The following is a 24,052-nucleotide window of genomic DNA, read 5'->3' on the forward strand; positions in this document are numbered from 1 at the left end:
CCATTCTTCTCTCCTATTAAAGTACATTTCAAACACCAAACTTGAATAAAATCAGCTTCAAATTATAATAATCACATGCAATTACACTTCTTAAAAATTCAATATGCTGACCAAGGCAGTAATTTGATTTTATTATAAAACGTAACGTTTCAACCCTATAGCAAGGTCTTCTTCAGACTCTTACACCAAGTACAAAAGTCTGAAGAAGACCTTGCTATAAAGTTGAAACGTTATGTTTTAGTTTATGTTTTATAATAAAATTAAATTACTGCCTTAGTCAGCATATTGAATTTTTATATAATGGAAACAAGGCTTAATGGTGTTATTCTTCAAAATAAACTTACTGACTAGAAGTAATAATGGTAAAAAATATAAACATGTGTAAAATACAATCGTCTTTCCCTTTATATTTCATGTCACTTTATACTTGAAATAGTAGATATACTGCTCTGTATAGAATTTTCTTCTAGATGTTGGTATACCTGGGAGAAAATAATGACATTTTTTTAGCTTATATACGTAGACAGAAATCTACATATTAGGAATGGACAATTAAAAGTTATTGCAAATTCCTATAAAGTGCCAATATAAAATTTACCTTTTCTAATAACTTGAGACTGTATGCTAGGTACTAAAAGTATTCAAATTAGCCAGGCAGTGGATTTTTACAATATGGAGTGTAATTATAACACATTCAGCAAATACTGGCTGGCCACTGTACATTTCAATAACAGGTAAATAGGCATCGTACACAAAAATTGGCAAAATAAACTTCTGCGTACAAAATGTTAATACCCTGACATGAACTTATATTAACACATTCCCACCCGTAAACGACCATGGTCGTTTTGAACTATATGCTTGATTTTGCCCATAAATGCTAAGGTCGTTTAGCTGTGGTGTCCAATTTTTCAGGGTCTTATTTTGGTATTTTCTCCTCCCGTGTTGACCGGGGAAGGAAAAGGGGTGCACCACATGACGGAGGAGGTCCGATGCTGTGCCCAAGAATGCCCAGGGTGCCAAAATACCAAGGGCTCCAGGGAGCACAACACATTTGGATCCTTGGAGAACCAATGGGGGGTCATCAGTAGGGGACACCAGCAGGAACCGTCTAAGATGTCAGGTTCCGTATCCACAGGGTTGAAAAAGTTGATGATAAGTGCCATTTGCAGCCTCCAGGGCACCATTTTGAAAAACTCGAAAATTTAAGATGGCAGCTACATTCTTTTGAGGTAAGTTTGGATTCAGAAAATGCCTGGCCTGGCCATTTAAGTGTCCCTACCAGTGCTGGCCGTGAATGTGTTGTCATTTTTATGATATTTGTAACAATAAAGCATAGACATTTTGCCTAACATCCTGTATCTACTAATAACCATTATTATACCAATCCAAATAAATAAGTTTCAACAGAAGGAATACCCACACTGGCACTTGTAACATTTTCTAAGGGGTTGGGGTCAAATCCCAAAAGTTTTGTCCTGGAGTGGTGTGTATTGAAGTCTCCATGGCATCTTCTGTTAAGGGTCTTTGTAAGATAGAAATATTTAGAAAGGAAAGATAAGTAAAAGAAGCAACACAGACACAGACAGACAAAGGGAGAAGTGAAGTAAAATAAATTATAAAGGTAGAAAGTGATTCAGGGTGGCTACTCTTAAGGCGAAAAATAATTCAGGTATAATTCCAGGTTTTTTAGGCTAAAAATGGAATGATGTATTTTGAAACTCTTTAGTACATTAAGTTTTTTTAGCTTGAACCAGCGTGTCCACAAATTCTAATGCAACATTGGTATGTTTTCTGCAGTATATAATTTAAGGTGCAGAAAATATGTTACAAATCAAGTACATACACTTACAAAATAAATTCTGTTTAATTTAGATGAGATTTCCAATTTCTGATTTTACATTTTTAATTGAAAATGGGAAATCTGGGAAAGTTTTATAAGATTTTGCGGTATTGGCAATGAAATTTCTATTCACGAGATTTCATTACTAGATGCTGGAATTTTTCACATTTTTGAAGGAAATTCACATTTGAATCTATGGTACATTCCTAATGCCAATAATATCTGCATAATGCATGGAATTCAATGGATTCCCAGCAAGCAGACACCCTCTGTATGTGTGAGGGAGAGAAACAAAGAGAGAAATCACTAGATAAAAGCAGGATACAGACAAGAGAAAAAGATAAAGTAGAAAAATCAAGAATGAAAAAAATAATTCTAGGACTGAGAAAGGAAGACAAAAAAAAGATAAGAAAAGTGACCTTTGACCCTTCCTGTGGATGCCTATGAATGTCCATTATTTTGACAAATGGCATTATGAACCAGAACTGGACAATTACTGCCCTGATTAATGCACCACATCAGAACAAATTTTCAAATGGTGCATGCAAATGACATTGCTGGTGTTTCAACTAGATTGTGAACACAAGACTGTGGCAATTAATTTTAAAGAAAAGTATAAAGTTACAAAAAAAAATTCTACATCTAGTGTACCAGTCTGAAATCAAAACACACAACTACGGGCAAGATTAGTCAGTCATACTCTTTGTTGTGCTTGGACCATTGTAAAGTTTATTAGAATGGCAATCAACAGTATTCTGTGAATGATGACAGTCACCAAAATTAATAGGTGAATCAGGTTAAGTTTTGTTTTTCACAAAAGTTACAGAATTATTTTATATTTATGTAAGAAGAGAAGTGTCAGTTTATTTGTATCAATATGCAATTACCAGAAATGAACTATGTATTGTACAGGGAGTACACGATTAAGCTCAGGGGTTTCGACGCGATGTGAAAAATCAGAAAATAAAGTTACGACAATCCAGTCTTTTGTATTGGTGCCATATATGCTGAAGTGTGTGTGTGTATTTTTTTTTTTTAGTTCACATGCATCATGCTTGGCAGCACTGTCGTCGCTTTTGTAAAAATGTCATCTTCAAGAGAAAGCACACGCTGTGGATGGTTTGCGGAGTCAACATCAATTGTTACAGTGCAGCATAAGTTCCTGTGTCTCTTGAACAAAACGACGCCAACAGACAAGAGCATCAGGGCATGTACAGAAGATTTCTGGAAACGGGGAGTGTGTTGAAGAAGTCAGGGGGAGGAACGCCACATGTTGAGCAAGATTGTGATGTTTTCGTCCACAGCCTGCAGAAGTTGATCAGGCAAGTTGCAAGAGAGAGAACTGCAAATGCCTCCTTCAACAGTTCAAAAAGTGTTACGAAAACAGCTGCATATGTACGCGGACAAAGTTCAACGTTTCCGGTTCATTGGATTGGGCGAGGGAGGGGGCCCTATCCCCTGGCCACCACGTAGCCCAGATATCACTCCTCTGGACTTCTTCCTCTGGGATGCAGTTTACTCAATGAAGGTGCCAAACGTGAATGCTTTGAGTGACCGAATTGTTGCTGCCATTGATACTATTCCTGATGACATGCTGCAGCGCACTTGGCATGAAGTGGAATAACGGGTGGACATTCTTCATGTCACTAAAGGTGCTCACATAGAAGTGTGGTAATTTTTTTAAGAAACTTTTTGAGTTGCTCTTTGCAATAGAATTACCAAAAAACGTGCAGATGTGTTAGTTTTAAGTTCCCATCACTTCAAAATCCCGGTGGTTCATCATGTACACCCTGTATAAAAACAATAGAGTTTTAAACTTGCAAATACAACTTTCAATAACTACTAACCAATCGAAACCACATAAAAGTGCCCATATTGTAACTTAAAAACCAGTATAGTGTGCACTACAACTTCTTTTATCACTATATGGCATCATATAGTACAATGGATTCAAACTGCTGTTAAGATATTGGGAAACCTTTACAAAGCACTGCACTTAGCAAAAATGTTTTTTTCTAAAACCGATTTCCACGATTTTGTTTTTCATTGCAAGTTTTTGGGATGCAATTACAGACAGGATAATTCACTGATGGGCACAGACACAAACACAGACATACATGTGCACAACACAAATTAGCAATGCAACATCTGTACAACATACAGTATGTTCTACGCTAACAATCATTCATGCGCACACTGAAGGCACAAGCTACATAGTTCACAATGGCATCACATTACACAATAATATCACATGAAATAGCACAGCAGCAGAAAAATATGCGTTCACATGTTTGACAAAAAGTTGTACTATATAAAAGTTCAGAGATACTATAATTGAAAAACAAATTCAAACTCCAAATACTAGGAGCAAGCCAGTGATATAGAAATACAATTGCAGATACTGATAATAATTAGATGAGTGCAATGGGTGTTGCTCTAGAACAAGAAATTATCTATTAGGTGCATCCAGAAAGTAAGTTTCCCTGGGGTCGTGCACAAAAAGGAAACATTATTTCATTCAATGATTTATTGCCACAGATACAGCACTTGTCCAGTTACTTGTCAACATAATTCCCGGCGCAATTCAGGCATTTGTCCTAGCGTGGGACCAACTTCTGTATACCTGTGTCGTAGAAGTCCGCCACCTGGGCGCAGAACCACTATGTGGCAGCCGTCTGAACCTCTTCGTCGCTGTGAAAATGCTGACCGGACAGCAACTTTTGCCTAGCCATATGCGGCTTCACATTGTTGTGCAGCAAGATCACCCTGGCACTGAGTTTACCGCGTCGCTTATTCTGAATGGCTCGTCGCAATGTTCCCAGTGTTTCACAGTAACGGTTAGCTTTCACAGTCTCACCTCTGGGCAGAAACTCGATGAGCAGAATGCCTTGTCTGTCCCAGAACACCGTGCACATCACTTTTCGTGCTGACACAGTCTGTTTGAACTTCGTCCTGCATGGAGATCCACTGTGACACCAATGCATGGACTGCTGCTTGCTTTCTGGAGTGCTGTATGCAACCCACGTTTCACCGCCTGTGATAATCCGGTTGAGAAAATCGTCATCATCATGGTAACGCTGCAGAAATGTCAGCGCCGTGTCCATGCGTTTTCCATTGTGTTCGGGTGTCAGTTGTTTCGGCACCCACTGGGCACACAATTTCCGGAACAAGAGGCAGTTTGTAACAATGTCGTGCAACAATGACCGAGAAATCTGCAGGAAATGGCTGCTGAGTTCCATGATCGTGACGTGACGATCCTCCAATATGCACTGTTGCACCTTCTCCACAAGCTTGTCCATAACGCCGACGGCTGCCCACTGCGCTCATCGTCATGCACATTTTGCCGGCCTTCAGTAATGTCTCGTACTGACACATCATCTGCTTGCTCATGACGTCTGGCCCATACACCTGGCACAGCTGATGATGAATTTCAATCAGCTGTATGTTTTGTGCGTTCAAGAACTTGATCACTGAACGAACCTCGCCACCTGTGGGTGAGTGGGAAAATTACTTTCTGGATGCGCTAATATTTATCGGGTTATACAGGTTGATAGTACACACTAGGAGCAAAAAAAAATCTTGGTCAATATGGGTCCACAAATGATCAATTTTGCAAGAAAATGGCTTCTGCCTATTCACACGTGCACACCCGAATAAACCTGTAATGCAAATCATTATTGTTATACATATCCATTGAACATCATGATCTTCAAAACATAAAATGTTTCCACAGCTTTCACCTGCCATTTGCTTCGCTTCATCAACGTCTACCGTGGTGCACTCACAATTTGAATTGTGTTACCTCTGATGCTGTTTGCAGCAAAGAGGAGAGAAAACTGATTAGCTCTACTGGATTGTGTCATTACTGACTTCATTTGCACAACAGCTCATGTGTTATCACTAGGGCCCGGGACTTTATGTTATAACATATTTTTTTTTTGGCATTGGATCGAATACTGGGGTGAGATCTTTGTATATCTGTTGAAAATCAGCCGAAATACACGAACTTGATAATGTATATTTTGACATATTTTACCAATTTCACATTTTTACAACATATTTCTTCAATTTTCTCGTAATAAGACATATTTCTGTATAACTGTATAATTTCGTAATTGTCTTGCATATAATCTGTTATTTTATAATTTATTCTTCGCACCTTTAACACAATGGATAGTTCACATTATTGATGGCAGGATAAGGAAACTATGAACGAAGAAATTAAAAGCAAATGCAATCTTACCAACTAGTACAGAACAATAATACCCCCCTTTTTTTATGCTGCCGATACTCTAACAGCAATCGAGTACGGGAGTTTCAAGATCACTTGTCGTTTGATCCTGGCATATTTCAGTGTGTAGCAGTGCAAGTGAATAGAATGCCTCCTGTAAAGGAATCTGTTGCGGCGAGATTCAGGTGCTATGTTACACAAATTGGGAGTGATGTGTTCTCCACAGACAATAAGATTCTGTTTTGCAGGGTAGTATATTCGAAGATATCTTCATTATTGCAGCATTTAGACATGGCGAACATCAAAATCTCCCTAAAAGAGTTGTTTGTGTATTGATTGCCTAGATATACCAGAGCTGTAGTGAGCTACAAATTAGTTTCCACAAAGGGGTGTAAATCTGACATAATAGCAAATGAAACTTAGGATAATCGCAGTGAACTCACAATATTTTCAGTATTTTCCCTCTACATTCTTCGATTAAAGGGATTCAGACTTCATTTAATACCCCACCCTCACACTAGTTGATCTTCCCTGGAAAATACTGACATCCCGTATAATGAGAAATTCTAAAGTATTGTTGTGCACATCTTTTGGCTTTACTGGAAATATTTCTGATATTTTTAATTTTTCATGACACATTTTTCAATTTCTATAACACAATTACATACATATTTCACAGTTTTATAGGACAAGAAGTCCCGGCCCCTAGTTATCACCACCAGCCATGCATCGAAATGTAATATTTGAAACTCATTCCATTAGAAACCATGAGACAGTGTCAAGGGAAGCCACACTTCTTTGCATTCACCCTGTTCCAAGTATGGTAGGGGCAAGAAAGAGGGGGGGGGGTAAAGCGAAACCAATGTTTTAAACAATGTCTTGAATTGTAAGAATTAGAAGCAAAATGCCCCTGTGATCAAATTATCAACCCGAGTGGAGGAAGCGTGGATGTGGTAATCAGCTGTTTCCATTGTTCACCCATTCCTGGGTTGCCAAATTGTGCAGCACTGTCAAAAGCTTGTTGCTCTTTCAGTGCCAAGTGTTTGATTACATCATGAAAGGGAAAACAGTAAACAGGAAAAGCACAGACATTATATTTAATTTGGTTCATTTTTTTTGACAATGAAGCAAGGGAGGGAAATTAGCTAGAAAGCGTGCAGGAACAGCAGTAATTTGGATACGGCGGAAAGGAAAGACAAATTCTGAAGTACGGAGCAGGTAGTGTAGACTGAGTGAGTACTGTTACTGTTTAATATATTTATTATTTTCTTGGTTTGGTTAGTCTGTCATTAGAAATAAGCAATTGCTAGATAGATTACAATTGAATTTCTGCATGTAGTAGTTGGATTGGTAAAGGCATGCATATTTCGTTTTTGACGAAAACACGAAATGTGAAATAACACATTGTAATGTTAATTTTTCATGTTTCTGAAAGGTGTGTGGTGGATTTTCCTACCCTGTCTTGTCACGAAATAATGCGAAATATACTCTTAAACACGAAATTTACCGTTTATATACAGACGCGACACTTTCTGAATTATCCTGTGAGTTATGCAATTCACAGAAAATTGATTAATTCTGCTGTAAATATTTGAGAAGCAAAAATGGACCCCTTTATACAGGAATAAACTTAATATTCTGGTAATGATTTAATGTGCTATTAGAAGGGATATTTTTATTTTGTGTAGTAAGTGCAGTTTTTAAATCAAATTTGGGATTATATTTACATTTTTAAAACCAAAATGTCATATTATATGCCGCTTTTTCACCGCTATAACAGTGAAATTTCATTTTATTTACCGCTTTTGAACCCAAAATTGACTCCTGTTTTTGTACTGAAATTTTGCTTTTTTGTTTACCAAAAATATGTGCCTCTATCAGAATCGGCTATTTTGTTTGATGTATACAAGTGTTGTTATTCTCCTTGTTCACTGTTATTAGCAGAGCAAGGGAGGATTTTTTTTCTAAATATTTTACAAATCTACAATAATATTGATATTGTAGATCGGTATTTGAATGATTTTGTAAGGTTATCAAATGCTGAATTATCTACAGGCAAATATTTCTCTTCTTGTGATCAATGAGAAAAATCACCGAGGTATTTGAAATTTGTAAAAAATTCATATTTTTAAAATTTTTCATGAAATACAACTCTGTCTAGTCTCATTATCAGTGGAAAGTGGTCATAACTTGGGTTGCCAATACACTTAGCATCATTATGTATGCAAACACAGGTGTGAGTATTCTGGATGTGAGCCTGAAACGCACACCCATAGAGTCAGACCACCAGCAGCCACTGCCTACTGAACAAGTGTGCAAAGATTGATTGATTGAATTAGGTTATTTTACATTCTTTCTGCCATTTTTGTATGAAAGTGTGCGAAGAGAACCAAATGACAAGCGAACATATTGGTGATGGATGATGACAATATATTCATACATTTACCATTTTATCTCAAACTGTTAATTTGTGGGCCCACGTTGACTGTGACCCCCCCCCCCCCTCCCTTTCTAGTGTGCACTTTTCACCCTTACAGTTTGAATTGCATCTTTATATTCATAAAAATAATAACAAAATGAAAGATTAGTACACTCAATTTCATTCTCTGTAAAGGAATATCAGATCTACTCTCAAGTTTCAAGGCTTTTCTTGCTGAAAATTCGTTTTGAGGCATTTGAATGCAACACAAAAGATGAGCATACGACTCGCATAGTGTAAAATGTACAACACACGTCACTTTGGGCACTTAACAAGCACTATTACACAAGACGAAAATGCAATTGGATAGTGTGTACAGGTTGCGCAGTAATATGGTACAACATGTGAATGAAATCAAAGTATTTGAAACATCTTTTGAAATGTACTGTGTAAAATGAGAGAAAAATTATCGCATGTTGTGAATTCTACAACATGAGTATCATAAGGTTAAAGAAAGTATATTTCCAAATGGATGTCACAGACAAGTAGACATTTTGATTTGAATTTCAAATCATTCCTCTGCACCGTCTATTTTTGAGACTTTTCCAAAGTGGATTGTTGGAAATCTCATGTGGGAAAAAGAGGACGTTGTCACGTAAGTAAGTGTAGAATTATATCACCTCCTGCACAAACTGCTTCCCCCAAACCTGGAGACTTCTCTATTGAAATTTCATTCTCAGAGATCTGAAAGAATCCACAACTTTCATCATCTTCTATGCTACAAGCAATGTACCTACCTGTAACAAGCACTATTACACAAGACTGAAATGCAATTGGATACTACAGCATTGTTCTACAAATCTCTCTTTGGGTGTTCCTGTTCAATGTGTATTTATATTTCTTTCTTATTTTATGGCATTTTTTGAGTTTTGGCTGATCAGCATGGAGAGAATGATTGATACGTTGAAAATGAAGAAACACTCACATTTCATGTCCACACAAGAGCAAAAGGTAAAAAAGGTAAAGTGTTCCCCTGTGCTTAGCACCATGCCATGAAGGCATATAGGGGGTGTGGGGGTAATGCCCCACACTATCTAGATCCGGTCGTGAGTGGGGGTGATGTGATCAGCATCATGCCCCTGACCGCCTTTACCCCCCAGGGTTTCCCCCAGGCACCCATGTCATTCGACACTGGGTGGGCACCAGGGCCACTTCCGTTACGAAAGTTCCCGGATTTGAACCGACCGGGGATCGAACCTGGGACCTTGAGCATGGCAGGCAGATGCGTTACCAACTGAGCCACCGCGGTCACAAGGGCTCAAACTTAAACTTTCAATGAAATGAGTCCAAAGCTCAATGAATGCAGCCTACATAGTACCTTCAATCATTATGTAAGTGCATTATACGTGGGTCGTTCAATATATAAGTTTCCGTATGCTGTAAAAAATTTTATTTTTAAGATATATTAGAAAACTATACATAGATGTGTAGGAGGATCCTTCCTCACTTCTCCACATAATCCCCATAGAGATTCAGGCATTTGTCCCACCGTTGCACCAATTTGTCCATACCCTTTGCAAGAAAATCAGGGCTCTGGCTATTGAGCACTATTCTCACATGCCGCTTCACTTCTTCATCTGTTTCGAAACAGTAACCTTGCAATTCAGACTTTAACACCGGAGAAAGATGGAAATCACTCTGTGCTAAATCGAGGCTGTATGGAGGGTGAAGCAGCCATTCCCACCCCAATTCTTCAATTTTGTGTTGTGTTTGCACTGCTGAGTGGGGGCGAGCGTTATCATCAAGAAGAATGACACCAGCTGACAGGAGACCTGGTCGCTTATGTCGAATTGCGTTTTTCAGTTTATCAAATGTTTGACAATAATGGTCAGCATTAATTGTTCTTCCTCGTTCCAAAAAGTCCATCAGCAGAACACCCTTAGCATCCATGCTTCTGAACTCCTTATGACGCGAGCCCATGTTTTCCGAACAAGCATTTACTTTTCGCCCTTGAGCGCATGCGCCTTCATGTCTGATAACGAATCGATTGTTGTTCCTTGTAGACGAAGGATGGCGCTTGTCAACCATGTGCTTCTTTTTAATGGCATTGCTTTATACAATATTTTATAGCACAGGGAAACTTATATATTGAACGTCCCTAGTATACTGACCTATCTACCCATCTCCCCCCTCTCTCCCACATTCCCTATACATGTTTATATCTGAGATTAACAAACGTAACTAATTTCCCCCCTCTCTCTGTGAATGTCCCACTTTCATGCCCTATTTGGATATGTCCCAGTCATCATCATTCATCCAAATTGTTGCAATTAGCCTACTTGAAGTAAAAAATATATGTAATACATAAAATGCAATACAAAGCCTGATACGAAGTAATGATGTGACTCGATGCAATGATCACATCACCCCATCACCCCATGAATAGCTGTTCAATGTGTTTCAACACATAATAATGGATTTTATTCTTTTTTCTTGCCAAGGGAGAGTAGTTTCATTTCAGTTTGTCCTACTGAAACCATGCAGTTACCAGAATTCAGCCCAGGGGTACAAAATACAATTAGTATACACTAAATTGTTTTATTAGTGTAAAAAACAAAAACAAATGAGGACTAGCACAAATACGCGTGCAAAATGTCGAGTAACACAAAGCACCAAACATATTTCCCAGTCACCAGGGCCTTGTTAGCCTGCACTGAATCATCAGTTTTCAGGGATACAAGAAAGCTGGGGTAAAAAAAAATCATAATGAGGTGGTTCTAATTCTACACAGTGCCACTACCACACTATGCCATGCACCCATACTGCCCGTTACAGATTCTTCTATAGGCCTGTGATGTTAGAAGTACATGCAAGCTATTACCATTTACTTCTAGAGAAAAAAATGTTCACCTTTATTGCCTTGCATAAGCACTCACAGTATCACAGTCAAGGTATTGACTCATAATCTTCACGCACCACCTGCCAACAAAATAGTTTATTATTGACACACTAAACACACACATGATAAAACTCCTCAACAGGGAAAACAGACAATGACTCCATAAATTTAAAAGTCTTCCCCATAACTTTAACTATTAACTGATCATATTAACAGTCACCTATGAATATCTGATGTTACTGTTAAAACCTAAATTAATGTATAACTTCTAAACACACAATTATTTACAATTTAGAGAGGACATGTTCCTTTCAGTCCTTTCTTGGACATATCTTCTTACTCGGAACATGTCCGAAACATAAACTTGGAACAGAATTCTGATATTAATTCATGTTATTTGCAAGCCAAAATATTATCCTGAAGTTAATTTTTATTTCCCTTAAGTATCGAAATGAAATAAGAATGCAACCAAGTTACTCTGATCTAATCAAAGACACTCTGTTACCATGTTTTGCTTTCATGTAGATCATGCAATTCTTCTGTTCAGCACTGGTTATGCACTTATGCACCTTTTAAATGCTGAAAACTTCAGTTACTGTCATACTCCATCATACCCAAACTTCTCAATCAAGCTTTCCTGCTGTCAAATAATGAAGAGAAGACTGTCTCAGGATACTGACCAGGTGACCATGTTTGGAGTACATATTTCAGGACTGAGCATCGTTCAAGTGATAAATGTCGCTCATATCACAATTGGTACAACAGAAATTAACACATCTCAAGAACATGTATGGACTGGGTTCAGGCCTTGGTGCCAGGAACATACAAAAGTAGTTTTTGTCCCATAACCAAAGCTAGCTGTTCAATTCTTCTTTGAGTGGAGGGGCAGTTTGAATTTCCAAGTTTTCATAGTTTACATACTGCATTACACAGCTTAACCAAGATGATAATGCCCCTGGTAAACTCACACACTGAAGGGCACAGTCATTTGTTTTCTCCTCTTGCTTCCACTTCTCTGGTGCCTGTGAGCCCTGCTCTGCAAACTACAGTGCCACAGAGGCATTCTTAACTTTGTCAAGCTGAAAAATCTATGCCAATATTTGTACACCAAATATACAAAGTTTGTCTTAATATCCCTTTTATGCTCAGGACTGGACCTTCAGTTTAAAGTTGGAACCAAACCACTGTACAATCTGCCTCCACCAAGGATTAGACCAATGACCCCTTGATAATGCCAACAGGGAGGCCCTAAAAGTAGTTGTGTTATCCGCATTTTGCTCGAACAATCAGGAAATGAAATCCTGAAATATGTGGTACAAGCTTTGCCACTCATCTTCAACAATTCAAATGGTGATAAGTGTCAACCATGTTATATGTATGTCATGTTTGGGTCAATCCCGGTGATAAAAGAAGGGCTATGAGCTGGACTGAATCCAATTTAAGACCCATCTCCCTTACACGATCCTTCTCTTACCCATGAATGGCCATTACCTCCTTGATAATATGGTCCCAGTAGTTGGATGATTTCCTGTATTTTTTAAATTTTATATTGCTTTTCTGCCAGTTTTGGCTAATCTGAAAAGCGTAGAGGAGTGATGATTAGATGAAACTGACGCAGGGACACCCCCAAAGAACACCGATGCCCACATCAGAACTTGAACCTAAAAGCTTTGGTGGCAACATGTCATCCACTTAACACACAAGAAGACCATATAGCTATCATGTACTTATTCAATTACAATAAAAATAATTCCTTTTCTTAAGGGAACAAAACGGAATGTTTCATATTGAGAGAAATCGTCTGACGTAACGTAATATCAATTTCCACAAAAACAAGATACAGACAAGAAAATTGAGCATAGTTTTAACATTAACCACAGTTACCAAACTGTCACTTATTATGTTAATTTATTGTTGGCTGCAGACATCTTTTAGGGGTGAGCTAATCGAGACCTACATTACAAATTGAGGTCCAAAGCTTCTATATGCCTCCACTGGAATTAAACTTGGGGTCCCTTGAATACAGGTCCAGCCCTGAGTAGCCTATCAATGCATAAAGTGGACCTAAAAAAAAACCTCAAACCCATTTTGGGGATGATTGCATCATGGGATGATCATGATTTTGGAAGTGAAAGGGGGCAATTTACCCCTCTCTCCTCCTCCTCCTCCTCCTTAATCCTCCCAAGTCCTGAACTTATGTGGTTGATATCCCAAGAAAATCTCTTCAATAACACCTAACATGTTTGTCATACTGCAATGCAATATCTTCATCTATCTAATGCTAATTAAATTCACGTACACACACATACAAAAAGAACTCAAATAAAATATGCACATATATATATATGAAACATAAGCACATATAATCAACAATTAGAACTATGTAAGCAAGCACAAGTAAAATTTTTCAAAAACCTATGATGCCTGAATAATCAAATCACTTGCAACAAGATACTTACTTCCACTGGAGACAAACATACACACACACACACACACACACACACAATTTTTGATATATAGTGAAACTTCTAATGAAAATCTCTAAATAATGGAAGTTTCTTTCAATTCCTGTCAGAAATACAAGGGAGTTTATGTACTTCTCAACAAATGGCATTCTCAATAGCTTCCAAATAATGAACAGCATGTAAACATTAAACTAAATGGAGCAATGCACTCACCTCATATGCATCATCCCCTTTCACATCCAAATATTTGTTCTGATAGTAAAATTTACGTGCTCGTAAGCAGTACAGGAGAATGATATCACAGAGAATGGTAGACTGGAAGAGAAAAAGGGGGAAATGTTATTCACACACAATATGAAATATTTTACAGCTATAATAATAATAATAATCCGTTGCGCAACAGCCCATGAAGGGCCTAGGCATACCTACCGACTGCCAATCTCCCTCCCACGCTTTCCTTCGTCACCTCTAAGCGTGGAGATCTTCAACCAGTATTGGAATAGTCGGGGGGTCAGCCCGACGTATCCCCAGCCATTATAGTAGGTCTTCTCGACCGGATTACCCTCACTCACTCGGAGCTCCCCAATTTCCTCACGATGGTGGGTTGCCACCGGCCCTATACGTAGGCCGAATAAATTCCGACCAGAGCCGGATTCGAACCTACGCCGTCCCGCAGCGAACGATCTCAAGACGAGTGAACGCCTTAACCCGCTCGACTACGGAGGAGGACTACAGATATACTAGTTCAAATTTCACTTTAAATTGTAGGTCCAGGTTTTAACAGATTGGAGACTTTCTGGTTTTTGTGTTATAATCATACAGGTATTGGACAAAATAATGGAAACACCTGAGAAAGTCGGAACATCATGTATGAATATGGTGTTGGGCCACCTCTAGCATGCAATACAGCTTGGATTCGGGACGGAATAGACTGATACAAGTCCTGAAAGGTGGTGAGTGGAATTTGAAGCCATTCTTCATGCAGCACAGCCTCCAGCTCGGGTAGAGACGAAGGAGGTGGAAATCGACGCAGAACCCTGGTTTCCAAAACAGCCCACAGAGGCTCGATAATATTCAGGTCTGGGAACTGGGCGGGCCAGGGAAGATGTTGAACCTCATCAGCATGCTCTGAAAACCACTATTGAACAGTGCCCGCGGTATGAATAGGGGCATTATCATCCTGGATGATGGCATTCCGGTTTGGAAATAAGGTTTGCACCATTGGGGGATCTGGTTACCCAAGAGTTCTCTATACACTGCTTATGAGACCCGACCGTGTAATGTGAGAAGGGGAGCTGCCGAATAACCTGATATATATCGCCCCAGACCATAATAAAGCCGCCACCATGTTTGACAGTCGGGCAGTGACAGTCCACATCGTATACTGCCGAGGGTGTCTGCCATACAAACACGCATCCAGTAGTGGGGAAGAGGGTAAAGGTTGACTAGTCTGACCAAATGACATGTTTCCAGTCCTCCAACGGCCAAGTTTTGTGGTCATTGCACCATGCACGTCGCCTTTGAGCACTCGTCTCAGTTATTAGCGGCTTGGCAATAGCAACAAACCCATGGATACCCATTTCATGCAGTTCCCGCCTCACTGTTTTGCATGACACAGGGTGTTTAGGTGCTGATTAAGTTCTGTGGTCACTTTGGCGGCCATTGTTTTCTTCTGCAACGTTACAATACGATTCAAGGCCCAGCGGTCTCTTTCCTGCAGCTTCGTCTTTCAACCACTATTGTGCTTAGCAGACCCTGTTTCACCGTGCACTGTGTATGCGGTCATGACTTTCGAGACCGTGCCTCGTGTTACACCGCATAACTTCGCTGTTTTGCTCACAGATGCTCCAGTGAAATGGGCACCAACAATTCGACCTCTTTCAAACTCCGTTAGGTCGGTTATACTGGTCACTCACTACACCTGAACAACGTGCCCTACCACACTCTACTGTCAGTGCACAGTACATACTACCTACAACAAAGAAGAGAAGGTTGATTTTTCGCCGTGCTCAATGTTACCAGGCACATTGAAAATATGTCCCACTTCTGACTCGTGTTTCCATTATTTTGTCCAATACCTGTACTTCCAATACTTGAATATGGTTGTGAATTGTGAAGCTCAGAAGCTCAATGCCACGTTTCACGAATAGAGTCAATTCAGAAACTATTTGTCAGATTAATGTGCATGAAAACTAAAAGTTGTTATGTAACATGTATACAGTATATAATTTGAGGAGTGGTTGAAATCTCCTCATTTACAAACTCTTCATTTAGGAAGGAGTTAAAAAAAATATGCATATCTGAACAGAAAATGCTCTCATAGAAGATTGATAGTGACTATTTTTTGATAGCTATTGCTTACAAGGTTCCTAAATATAGGACTAGAAAAAATTTCCTACTCCCAGTAAATTTTAACAATGATGATGATGGACTAATAAAAACTAATAAACAAGTCAAATGACGTACTGCGAACTAATTGTACAAATACTTGCAGCCATGCTGTATTTGGCCATTGCTGTGCTCAGCTTTTAGAAAGCGACAAACTATTGTTGTTGTTGTTAGTAGTTACTGTCATTATTTCTCTGGGGAATTCTTCTACTCAATCCACCAGTTCATTGAATATGTGGCACAACTGCTCTACTTTACTTTTTTTAAGTTTTCATACCATTAATATAATGACATGGATTCTATTTTGTCATTAACTTTACACACCTCTATTAGTATCCAAGGAGCACATTGCAGCTGAACAGTACATGTACCTCCAACTTGTATATCGATCATTCAATTTGGTGCCTAAAAGCACCATATTGGCCCAAAAATAAGCCACATTCTAAAAATTCAAGGGGGAAGGGGGAGAAAAAGATAATACCCATATATAAACTGCACCTTTCAAGTTTGAGGAGGCGAAGGAAAAATACAATAATCAGGAAGATTTAGGGAAGAAAAAGTACCGGGAGCAAATTTTATTCTATATATGTAGTATTTGGTAAACAATATATATCTATAGAATTTTCATATGAAACAATAAAAACGATCTTAACACCAAAAATCAAACATTCTGTTGTTACGTCATTAGAATGCTGCCAGTTTAGCTTACAGATGCTAGCTGTATTGTTGCATTATTTAAAAACGAGAAAGAAGCACCATTCTAAAATGGCATACGATATGGTGAAATTTCATAAAATCCAGGGTCGTGAATATAAATTGCACCTAAAATTTTCATACTGGAAATTTGGATAAAAAGTGTGGCTTATTGTCAGGCCAATACGGTTCTTCTGGCCTACAACTTGGCTAGCATTTATTTCTATTCCCGAGAAGGCACTGGATGATTGCAGCAACAGGTTGACCATGCAGTTTACTCACCACTCCCAAGAGAGCCAGTCCCGCACCAATGTTAAGGAATGTTGGAAGGGCATTGAATTTCCCTGCTTTTCCTTGGACATCTATCACAAACTTTATGCCGTACGCTTTGATTAATGTCCGCCTATTGAACTCATGATGATAAGCATGCCTTGAAAGAAAAGAATATTTTATTATACGATGCACGCTTTTAGAAGCGATATCGGGCAGGGCCACGCAGAGGGTGTGTGTGGCGATCAGCCAACGGCAGGAGTGCAACATTGTACAGTTAGGAGACTGCGACGTGGAAGTTAAAAGCCATGTTCTGTATTTTTCTTGCGCGCAAGAAGTTTTCATAAAACTCACCACTTTAAGGTTCATCGTAAGATGGAGAAAGACATTTTGAACCTGACTGTCCAAGTCCCATGAATTTCCGTCGCCTATAGCCGGAGTTATCGTTCCTTAAAGAAACAAGGAAAACATTACCTTTCATTTTCTTCCGCCTGTTTTTTTCGTTGCCACCGTGTTGACGCAGCTGAGTTGTTGTGTCTAGGGAAAACTGTGGGTGTTAAATTCGTCTCGATATAAACAATGACCCTTCATTGTTCTGGGCATTCTCAAACATTGATAGTCTGGGTCAGTTTGAGTTCAGCATTTTCGTAGCAAGGCTGCTGTAGAATTATTCACTTATCGTTCACTCGTGCACCACGAAGAACAGTTTGTGAAAAGATTAAATACAGCCCTTTCGTGCAATAGTGTGTGTTCCGTGTGTTCTTTTTATTTTAAATAATGCCACTCTCGAAACCTAGCACCAGTAGTACAGGCACCAAGGGTGCAAAATCTAATCATTAACCTCCAGGAGAGTGACTCGGAAATGAGTGAAATCAGTGACACGGAGACCGAGGAAGACGACGAGAGCGGTGATGATGACCTGGCAGTTCCTCTACAATAAATACCTTCCAGCTTCTTTCAGGTACGGGTTTGTCGTATATGCTACAGTGATATGATATTATAATCCTGTGTAGAAATATTCACTATATTATTTCACTGTACTCATATATACTGTGCATGCATTATGAAAATAATGGACACATCACAAATCTTCTGTCCTTCCCTTGCGCTGGCAGTTAGTTTGGCAACAGCGCAGTACCACAGGCTGGATATTGGCCGAACTCATGTTCCTTCTAAAAGCGTACGCCGTATAACAGCAGTTGTACCTACGGACATAGTATGATTATTATTATTATTAATAATGGTAAAGAATAACTATGGGAAAGCCACCGTGGTCCTGTCAGTAGGGCATGTGAAAGTGACTGCCATGAAGAAGACTCAGGTTCGATTCCCAGGGTGGGTGATATCAGGAGGAAATTTTACCAGTTGTATTCCTGCATGGAACAGATCTGGGATTCACCCAGTCTCTAATAAATTAGTACAGTAGAACCTCGATTTTACGTTTTTTTCAGGGGACCAAGCTGAAAAAACTTAAAATGCGGGAAATTGTAAAAACGGGGAAAATTTTGTAGTAATTTGCTCAATTGGGACCATGAATATTGAATGTATAATGCGGGAAAATGTAAAACTGAGGAACATAAAATCGGGGTTTTACTGTACCTGTGGGGGGAGGGGGTTAAGGCAGATTGGGCATGGTGCAGATCACATCACCTCCACAAAAGGCCACAATTGTCAATGTGCAGGGGCATACCTCTGCATACCTTTACGGCATGTTACAGTGTGCCAGGAGGTAGTATTACCATTTTATGTTGAAGTAATAAATAGGAAGGTTGGAAAACTGTAAGGCCACGCATATAACATGCACAGGTAAAAAACTATAAAATCCTTAAGTGTAACAGTCCATGTATACAGAGCAACTGGAGTAGCATTTTTCTTCTTTGTTTGGTACCTCAGATCAAGGAAATGAACAATGGCTTGCTTTGTTACAGAGCATTGATTGTGTGATATATGGCTTGTATTTTGCAACTATCTCTGACCAGATTGCACAGTGTCATTTGAAAGTTAGGCATGCCCACAACCGATTTTAATAAACGAGTAATCGGGATCCTACCTCAACAAAGTGTGCACAGATCAAAGAGATTTCAGGGCAATTTCAATTTGGGATCAGACTGCAGTCTTTCAATTAGCCACCTCCTGAGAATATATGGCCAATAGTAATTGAAATAGCAATAGTCCAGTGGTAAATGGACTCTCACTCCCCCCTATATGTGTCAGTGCACTATCCACTTGTATAATCACAATGTTTTCTATATCGAAGCAGTGGTGTCCGATAGAAATTCATTGACACAGAGATCTTTTAGAGGCTTTTTGTGAATCTGCATTACTATGTCCCAACACCAGAGCATCACCAAGAAATTTACTTCAAATACTTGGAACAAAATCTCTGACTCGATTTGAAGAAGAAGGACTCTTTCTGCATAACCCACCCATCACTTTGTATAACAATGATTGAGTTGAAGAAGTTATTACCAAAAGTGAAATTAAGTACGGGACAGCAAGAGTAAATCGAGAGAAGAAGACAGCGTGGTCAACCAAATTCTGTTAACCTACGTCACTAATCACTTTGGTATATATATAAAGCATACGTAACCCCATCTCTCTTTCGAAAATCCTGCTCACGTCACTGATAATTTAATGCAAGGTCTAAACTTGCGTAAGTTTGACAAAGCTTGTTTTGTTCCCTTCATGCTGTTGGGCTGATCAGGACTGGATACATATGCAGCTCAAAGTGGAAATCTGAACCATTCTGCATGTCTTCAGGACATTTTGATTGCAGTATATAAAGATGTTTTGCGCCCAGCTATAAAGGATCAAACCCCCCCAATTACCAGGGACTTCTAAAAATAGCAACTAATTACCAGTTTACAGAGTAAACGGAGATCTCACACAATCAGATGCACAAACTGAACCCTGTTAGAAATATGAATTCAAAATATTGCACAATTTGATAATTTTGTCATGATATACAAATTGACATTTTTAAACATCATATATATTAAAATTTGTTTAAATATCAATTTCTGATACATTTAATTGCATAAGATGATAAATTAGGAGTAATTATATAACCAAAATTATTATTACTATTGGACAAATATGGAACTCTGAACTTAGCCTAACCATTTCAAATCTTAATATGACAATACATTAATATTATTGTCATAAAGTTGTGGGCGAGTTGTTTAGTCGATGCAGCTCTCAAGTGCTCTTCTACCCTCCACACTTTCCCGACTTAGGGCTGCAATGACTTGAAGCAACCATTTCAAAACATCTGACCCAAATCTATCACCGATATTTTTTGCTCCTTACAATCAATCAAACAAGTGTTGCAACTACATCCTATTTTATTATACAATTACCACTATTGGAATTCCAACCCTAGTAATTAAAGATGGTGAATTAATAACAATGTAACAGCATGGGAAAATATACATTTGAGTTTAATCACAGATGCTTGCTGTATTTTTCTGCAGTCCAGTTACATGGCAGGATCTGCAAAATGGCACATGGCACTATGAAGGAATGCATAATTTTAATAAATTTTGTACTAACCTTGCACAGAAAAATAGATACTGGAATTAAATTACAGCTATTTTATTATTCTCATTAGCTCACATGTGAACATATATTAATTTCTCTTTAATTTTAAATTTTGTAAGAGAATTCATTTTTAGTTCTTATACCTGAAATTGTACCCTTTTGAGGTTTGGCTGGTGGTGTCATCTAACCTCAGGAAGCTGTACTTTGGGAGGCAGTATGTCATAAAGTCCAAATCCAAATTACAGTCCCACTCAATGGAAATTAGCATCACTCCACCCTGAAAGCATCACAGAAAATTCAATTCAATTTCTGCTATTTTATAGTACATTTTAACACTTTTCTACCTTTTCTGTTAGGTTAATTGAAATGTTAAGGATGAATAATGAATAGATAAATGGACACACACGCTCATGCAGATGCCACAACTTAAGTCATAGCAGCAGTGCTGGACAATGGTACCATTGTGATTCAGTACTGCAGACTTCCTACAGAAATGTGTTGAACTATGGATTTTTAGCAACACCAACAGCTGTACAGAGGATCTCCATGATAACATACTAGTAACCCTGTTGCCTTGTAATCAATGGGTCCTGTGTTTAATTCCAGGTGGAGGCACATGTTGGTTGTGTCATATAAAAATTACATTACTTTTACTTGAATGTAGCATAAATTCCAAAGTAACAGTTTTTGAACATATGTATATACAATGTTACTGAAACTGTTACATCTGTAGTCACATTACTTGTTATGGAATCTTAATAATTTTAAAAATTACCAGAACGGAACAACTTTGTAAAAATGCCTAAAAAAACTTGGTCATTCAGGGCCCATCCAGGAAGTTGTCTTAGCTGCACCCTCTGGGTGAATTTTGTGCAAATCAAAATGGGCACTTAATCGAACCAGTTCCAAAAGGTTAGGTTCTCTGTATGACTAAAAGACTAGGAAATAAGCCTGGCCTTCTAATTCTATCTAGGTAACATCATGGGGGGAAAAAAGTATATTTCTAATTAGGGATGGGCCGATATGAAATTTTGGCTGATACCAATAAAGTACCGATATAAAATTTACCGATACCGATAACCGATATTCTACCGATCAGATATAAAATTAGAAATGGTCCTCGAAGAACCTGAAATGATCACTGATCTCCTTAATAAATGTGTGTTTCAAGGTGACTGCAGTGCAAAAGAAGTTGAATATTTAGACATTTACTTTTTTTTAGAAAGAAGGGCATGGAAATTATCCATAAAAATTACAACAAAATGGCAGAATTTTTGCACTAAATTATCAGATATTTACGATATATCGGATCGGTAAAATAATTGGTAATTTTCCCGATAAACTGATACACCGATATGCCTGTATCGGCCGATACTGATAGAGTACCGATTAATCGGTCCCATCCCTATTTCTAAGGAACGAATTTGCATAAACATTAATAACATTTTAATCCAAGGATATGGGTTAAAATCTGACACCAGAGACCACACAGGGCTTAGTCCTGTTTACCAATAAGCCTAGTTGAGAAGTCCAATTAAAAAGTTCCAGGATACTACAGCTGTGCATGACAGTGAAGTTTCTCTCCATCTCCCTGAATGTTTTGTGGTGTGTCACATACAAACATCATTTTAAAATAGCATGTGCTATGAGAATAGATATTTTTCTCAACACATGCAAAATTTGATGTCAGTGTAGACAGTGATCTCATTTATATTAAGTAGGGATGGGCCAATATGAAATTTTGGCCGATACCGATACAGTACCGATATAAAATTTACCGATACTGATATTCTACCGATCCGATATAAAATTAGAAATGGTCCTTGAAGACCCTGAAATTTTCATTAATCTCCGTAATAAATGTGTGTTTCGAGCTGATTGCAATGCAAAAGAAGTTGAATATTTAGACATTTACTTTTTCAGAAAGTAGGGCATGGAGATTATCCATAAAAATTACAACAAAATGGCAGAATTTTGCACTAAATTATAAGATATTTATCGATATATCGGATCGGTAAAATAATCGGTAATTTTACCGACAAACTGATATGCCTATATCGGTCGATACCGATAGAGTACCGATTAATCGGTCCCATCCCTAATATTAAGTTTTCTGTGAAGTACTTGAGAAAGTGAGTAGAGAATACATTTAAATCTGAATGCAGAAGCACTATCGGCGGTGAAAACCTGTACATAAGTAAGTTAAATATTAATATTCATTAAAGTTATGGTTATGAATACAGAACTAACGTTAGGTTGTTACACAAATAGAACTAAACTGCACATAACTCTGTAGTGCAACAGCTGAGTGATGAGTGGTCAGAATTTGAATATAACTGCTGCTGTACTCTGCATTTCACAGTGTCATGGATGCACGTGGGAAGTGTGGAGATCGGCACCATGCTACAGCTACCGTAGGGTCATAATGGTGAATGTGAACCCCAGAGCCACTTTACACAGGGATCTCGTCAGAAACTGCAGAGTAAGTCATCCACCCTCCCATGTGGCAGTCAAGACACCGCAGCAACTGAACTACCATGGCTCTTTGGCATAGCTCCCCCAATAACCATGATGCTCGGTCAACGCTGAAATTTTGAAGCTTCCATTGAGAAGTGAGCGAGGGCAGTTGCACCAAAGGTGAGAACAACACCATTAGGCCACACGACACCAAAAAATATTGCACCAAATTTGGAATGCTTCTCTGTAAAAATGTAAGAAGCCTATACTTTCTAGGTTTTCCAGGTTAAAAATAAAACATTTTCCCCAGATGCACTATCATATTTCACTACTATCCTTTTGCATTTAGTCAAAGCTATCTGCATCTTGTATCAATTTCTTCAGTGTCCATTACCAGGCAACACAATAGTGCAGCAACAAACACACAGCACTTACCATGGCAACAATCAAGGACATATTGTAAAACGTATATTGTAAAGACATATTCCAATGGTATGATCATAGATTGAAAATGTTGCTCATGAAATTAAGGTGAACAGAATTTTTGAGTAATATTAATTTCCAACTTTTGTGAAAAGGAAAAAAAAATAAAAAACTGGTATAGACTGCTTCAAAAGTTGTGCAACATTAAATTTCATTGTTTACAACATTAAAACTTTATTTGATTTTTTATTATGTAGCATCACTTTTCTGCCAGATCGGATGCCACATGAATTTGAACCTGGAGACTTCAGTGGCAACATTTAAACTAGGAGTCATTCACATCGGATGGTCTGTATTATGACGCCTTATCCATTGAGACATTTTTTAATGCTTTTAGTTGCCAGGAAATTCTAGAAATTAATGG

At 38.4% G+C, this 24,052-nt stretch overlaps 1 protein-coding gene across 4 annotated transcripts in view; it reads right to left on the reverse strand.

Moving 5' to 3' along the window:
* Nucleotides 1–277: 277 nt before the first annotated feature.
* LOC145988592 (P2X purinoceptor 4-like) overlaps nt 278–24,052 on the reverse strand; it is a 55,959-nt gene continuing 32,184 nt past the window's right edge. Inside the window, exons 7-11 of one of the 4 annotated variants that reach the window (XM_083123580.1) lie at nt 20,892–21,025; nt 17,221–17,368; nt 14,071–14,172; nt 11,404–11,472; nt 278–482 (exon numbers count right to left, since the gene is read on the reverse strand). In XM_083123580.1, the coding sequence (XP_082979706.1) occupies nt 11,440–11,472; nt 14,071–14,172; nt 17,221–17,368; nt 20,892–21,025 (417 nt within the window). In that variant the 3' untranslated portion in view covers nt 278–482; nt 11,404–11,439. Of the gene's footprint in view, nt 483–5,369; nt 5,503–7,621; nt 9,238–11,403; nt 11,473–14,070; nt 14,173–17,220; nt 17,369–20,891; nt 21,026–24,052 lie in introns of those variants that run through there. The other 3 variants (XM_083123582.1, XM_083123581.1, XM_083123579.1) reach the window with 3 other exon arrangements.

Source organism: Lepisma saccharinum, chromosome 6, assembly GCF_977018435.1.
Source record: "Lepisma saccharinum chromosome 6, izLepSacc3.1, whole genome shotgun sequence".
Lineage (NCBI taxonomy): Eukaryota > Metazoa > Arthropoda > Insecta > Zygentoma > Lepismatidae > Lepisma > Lepisma saccharinum.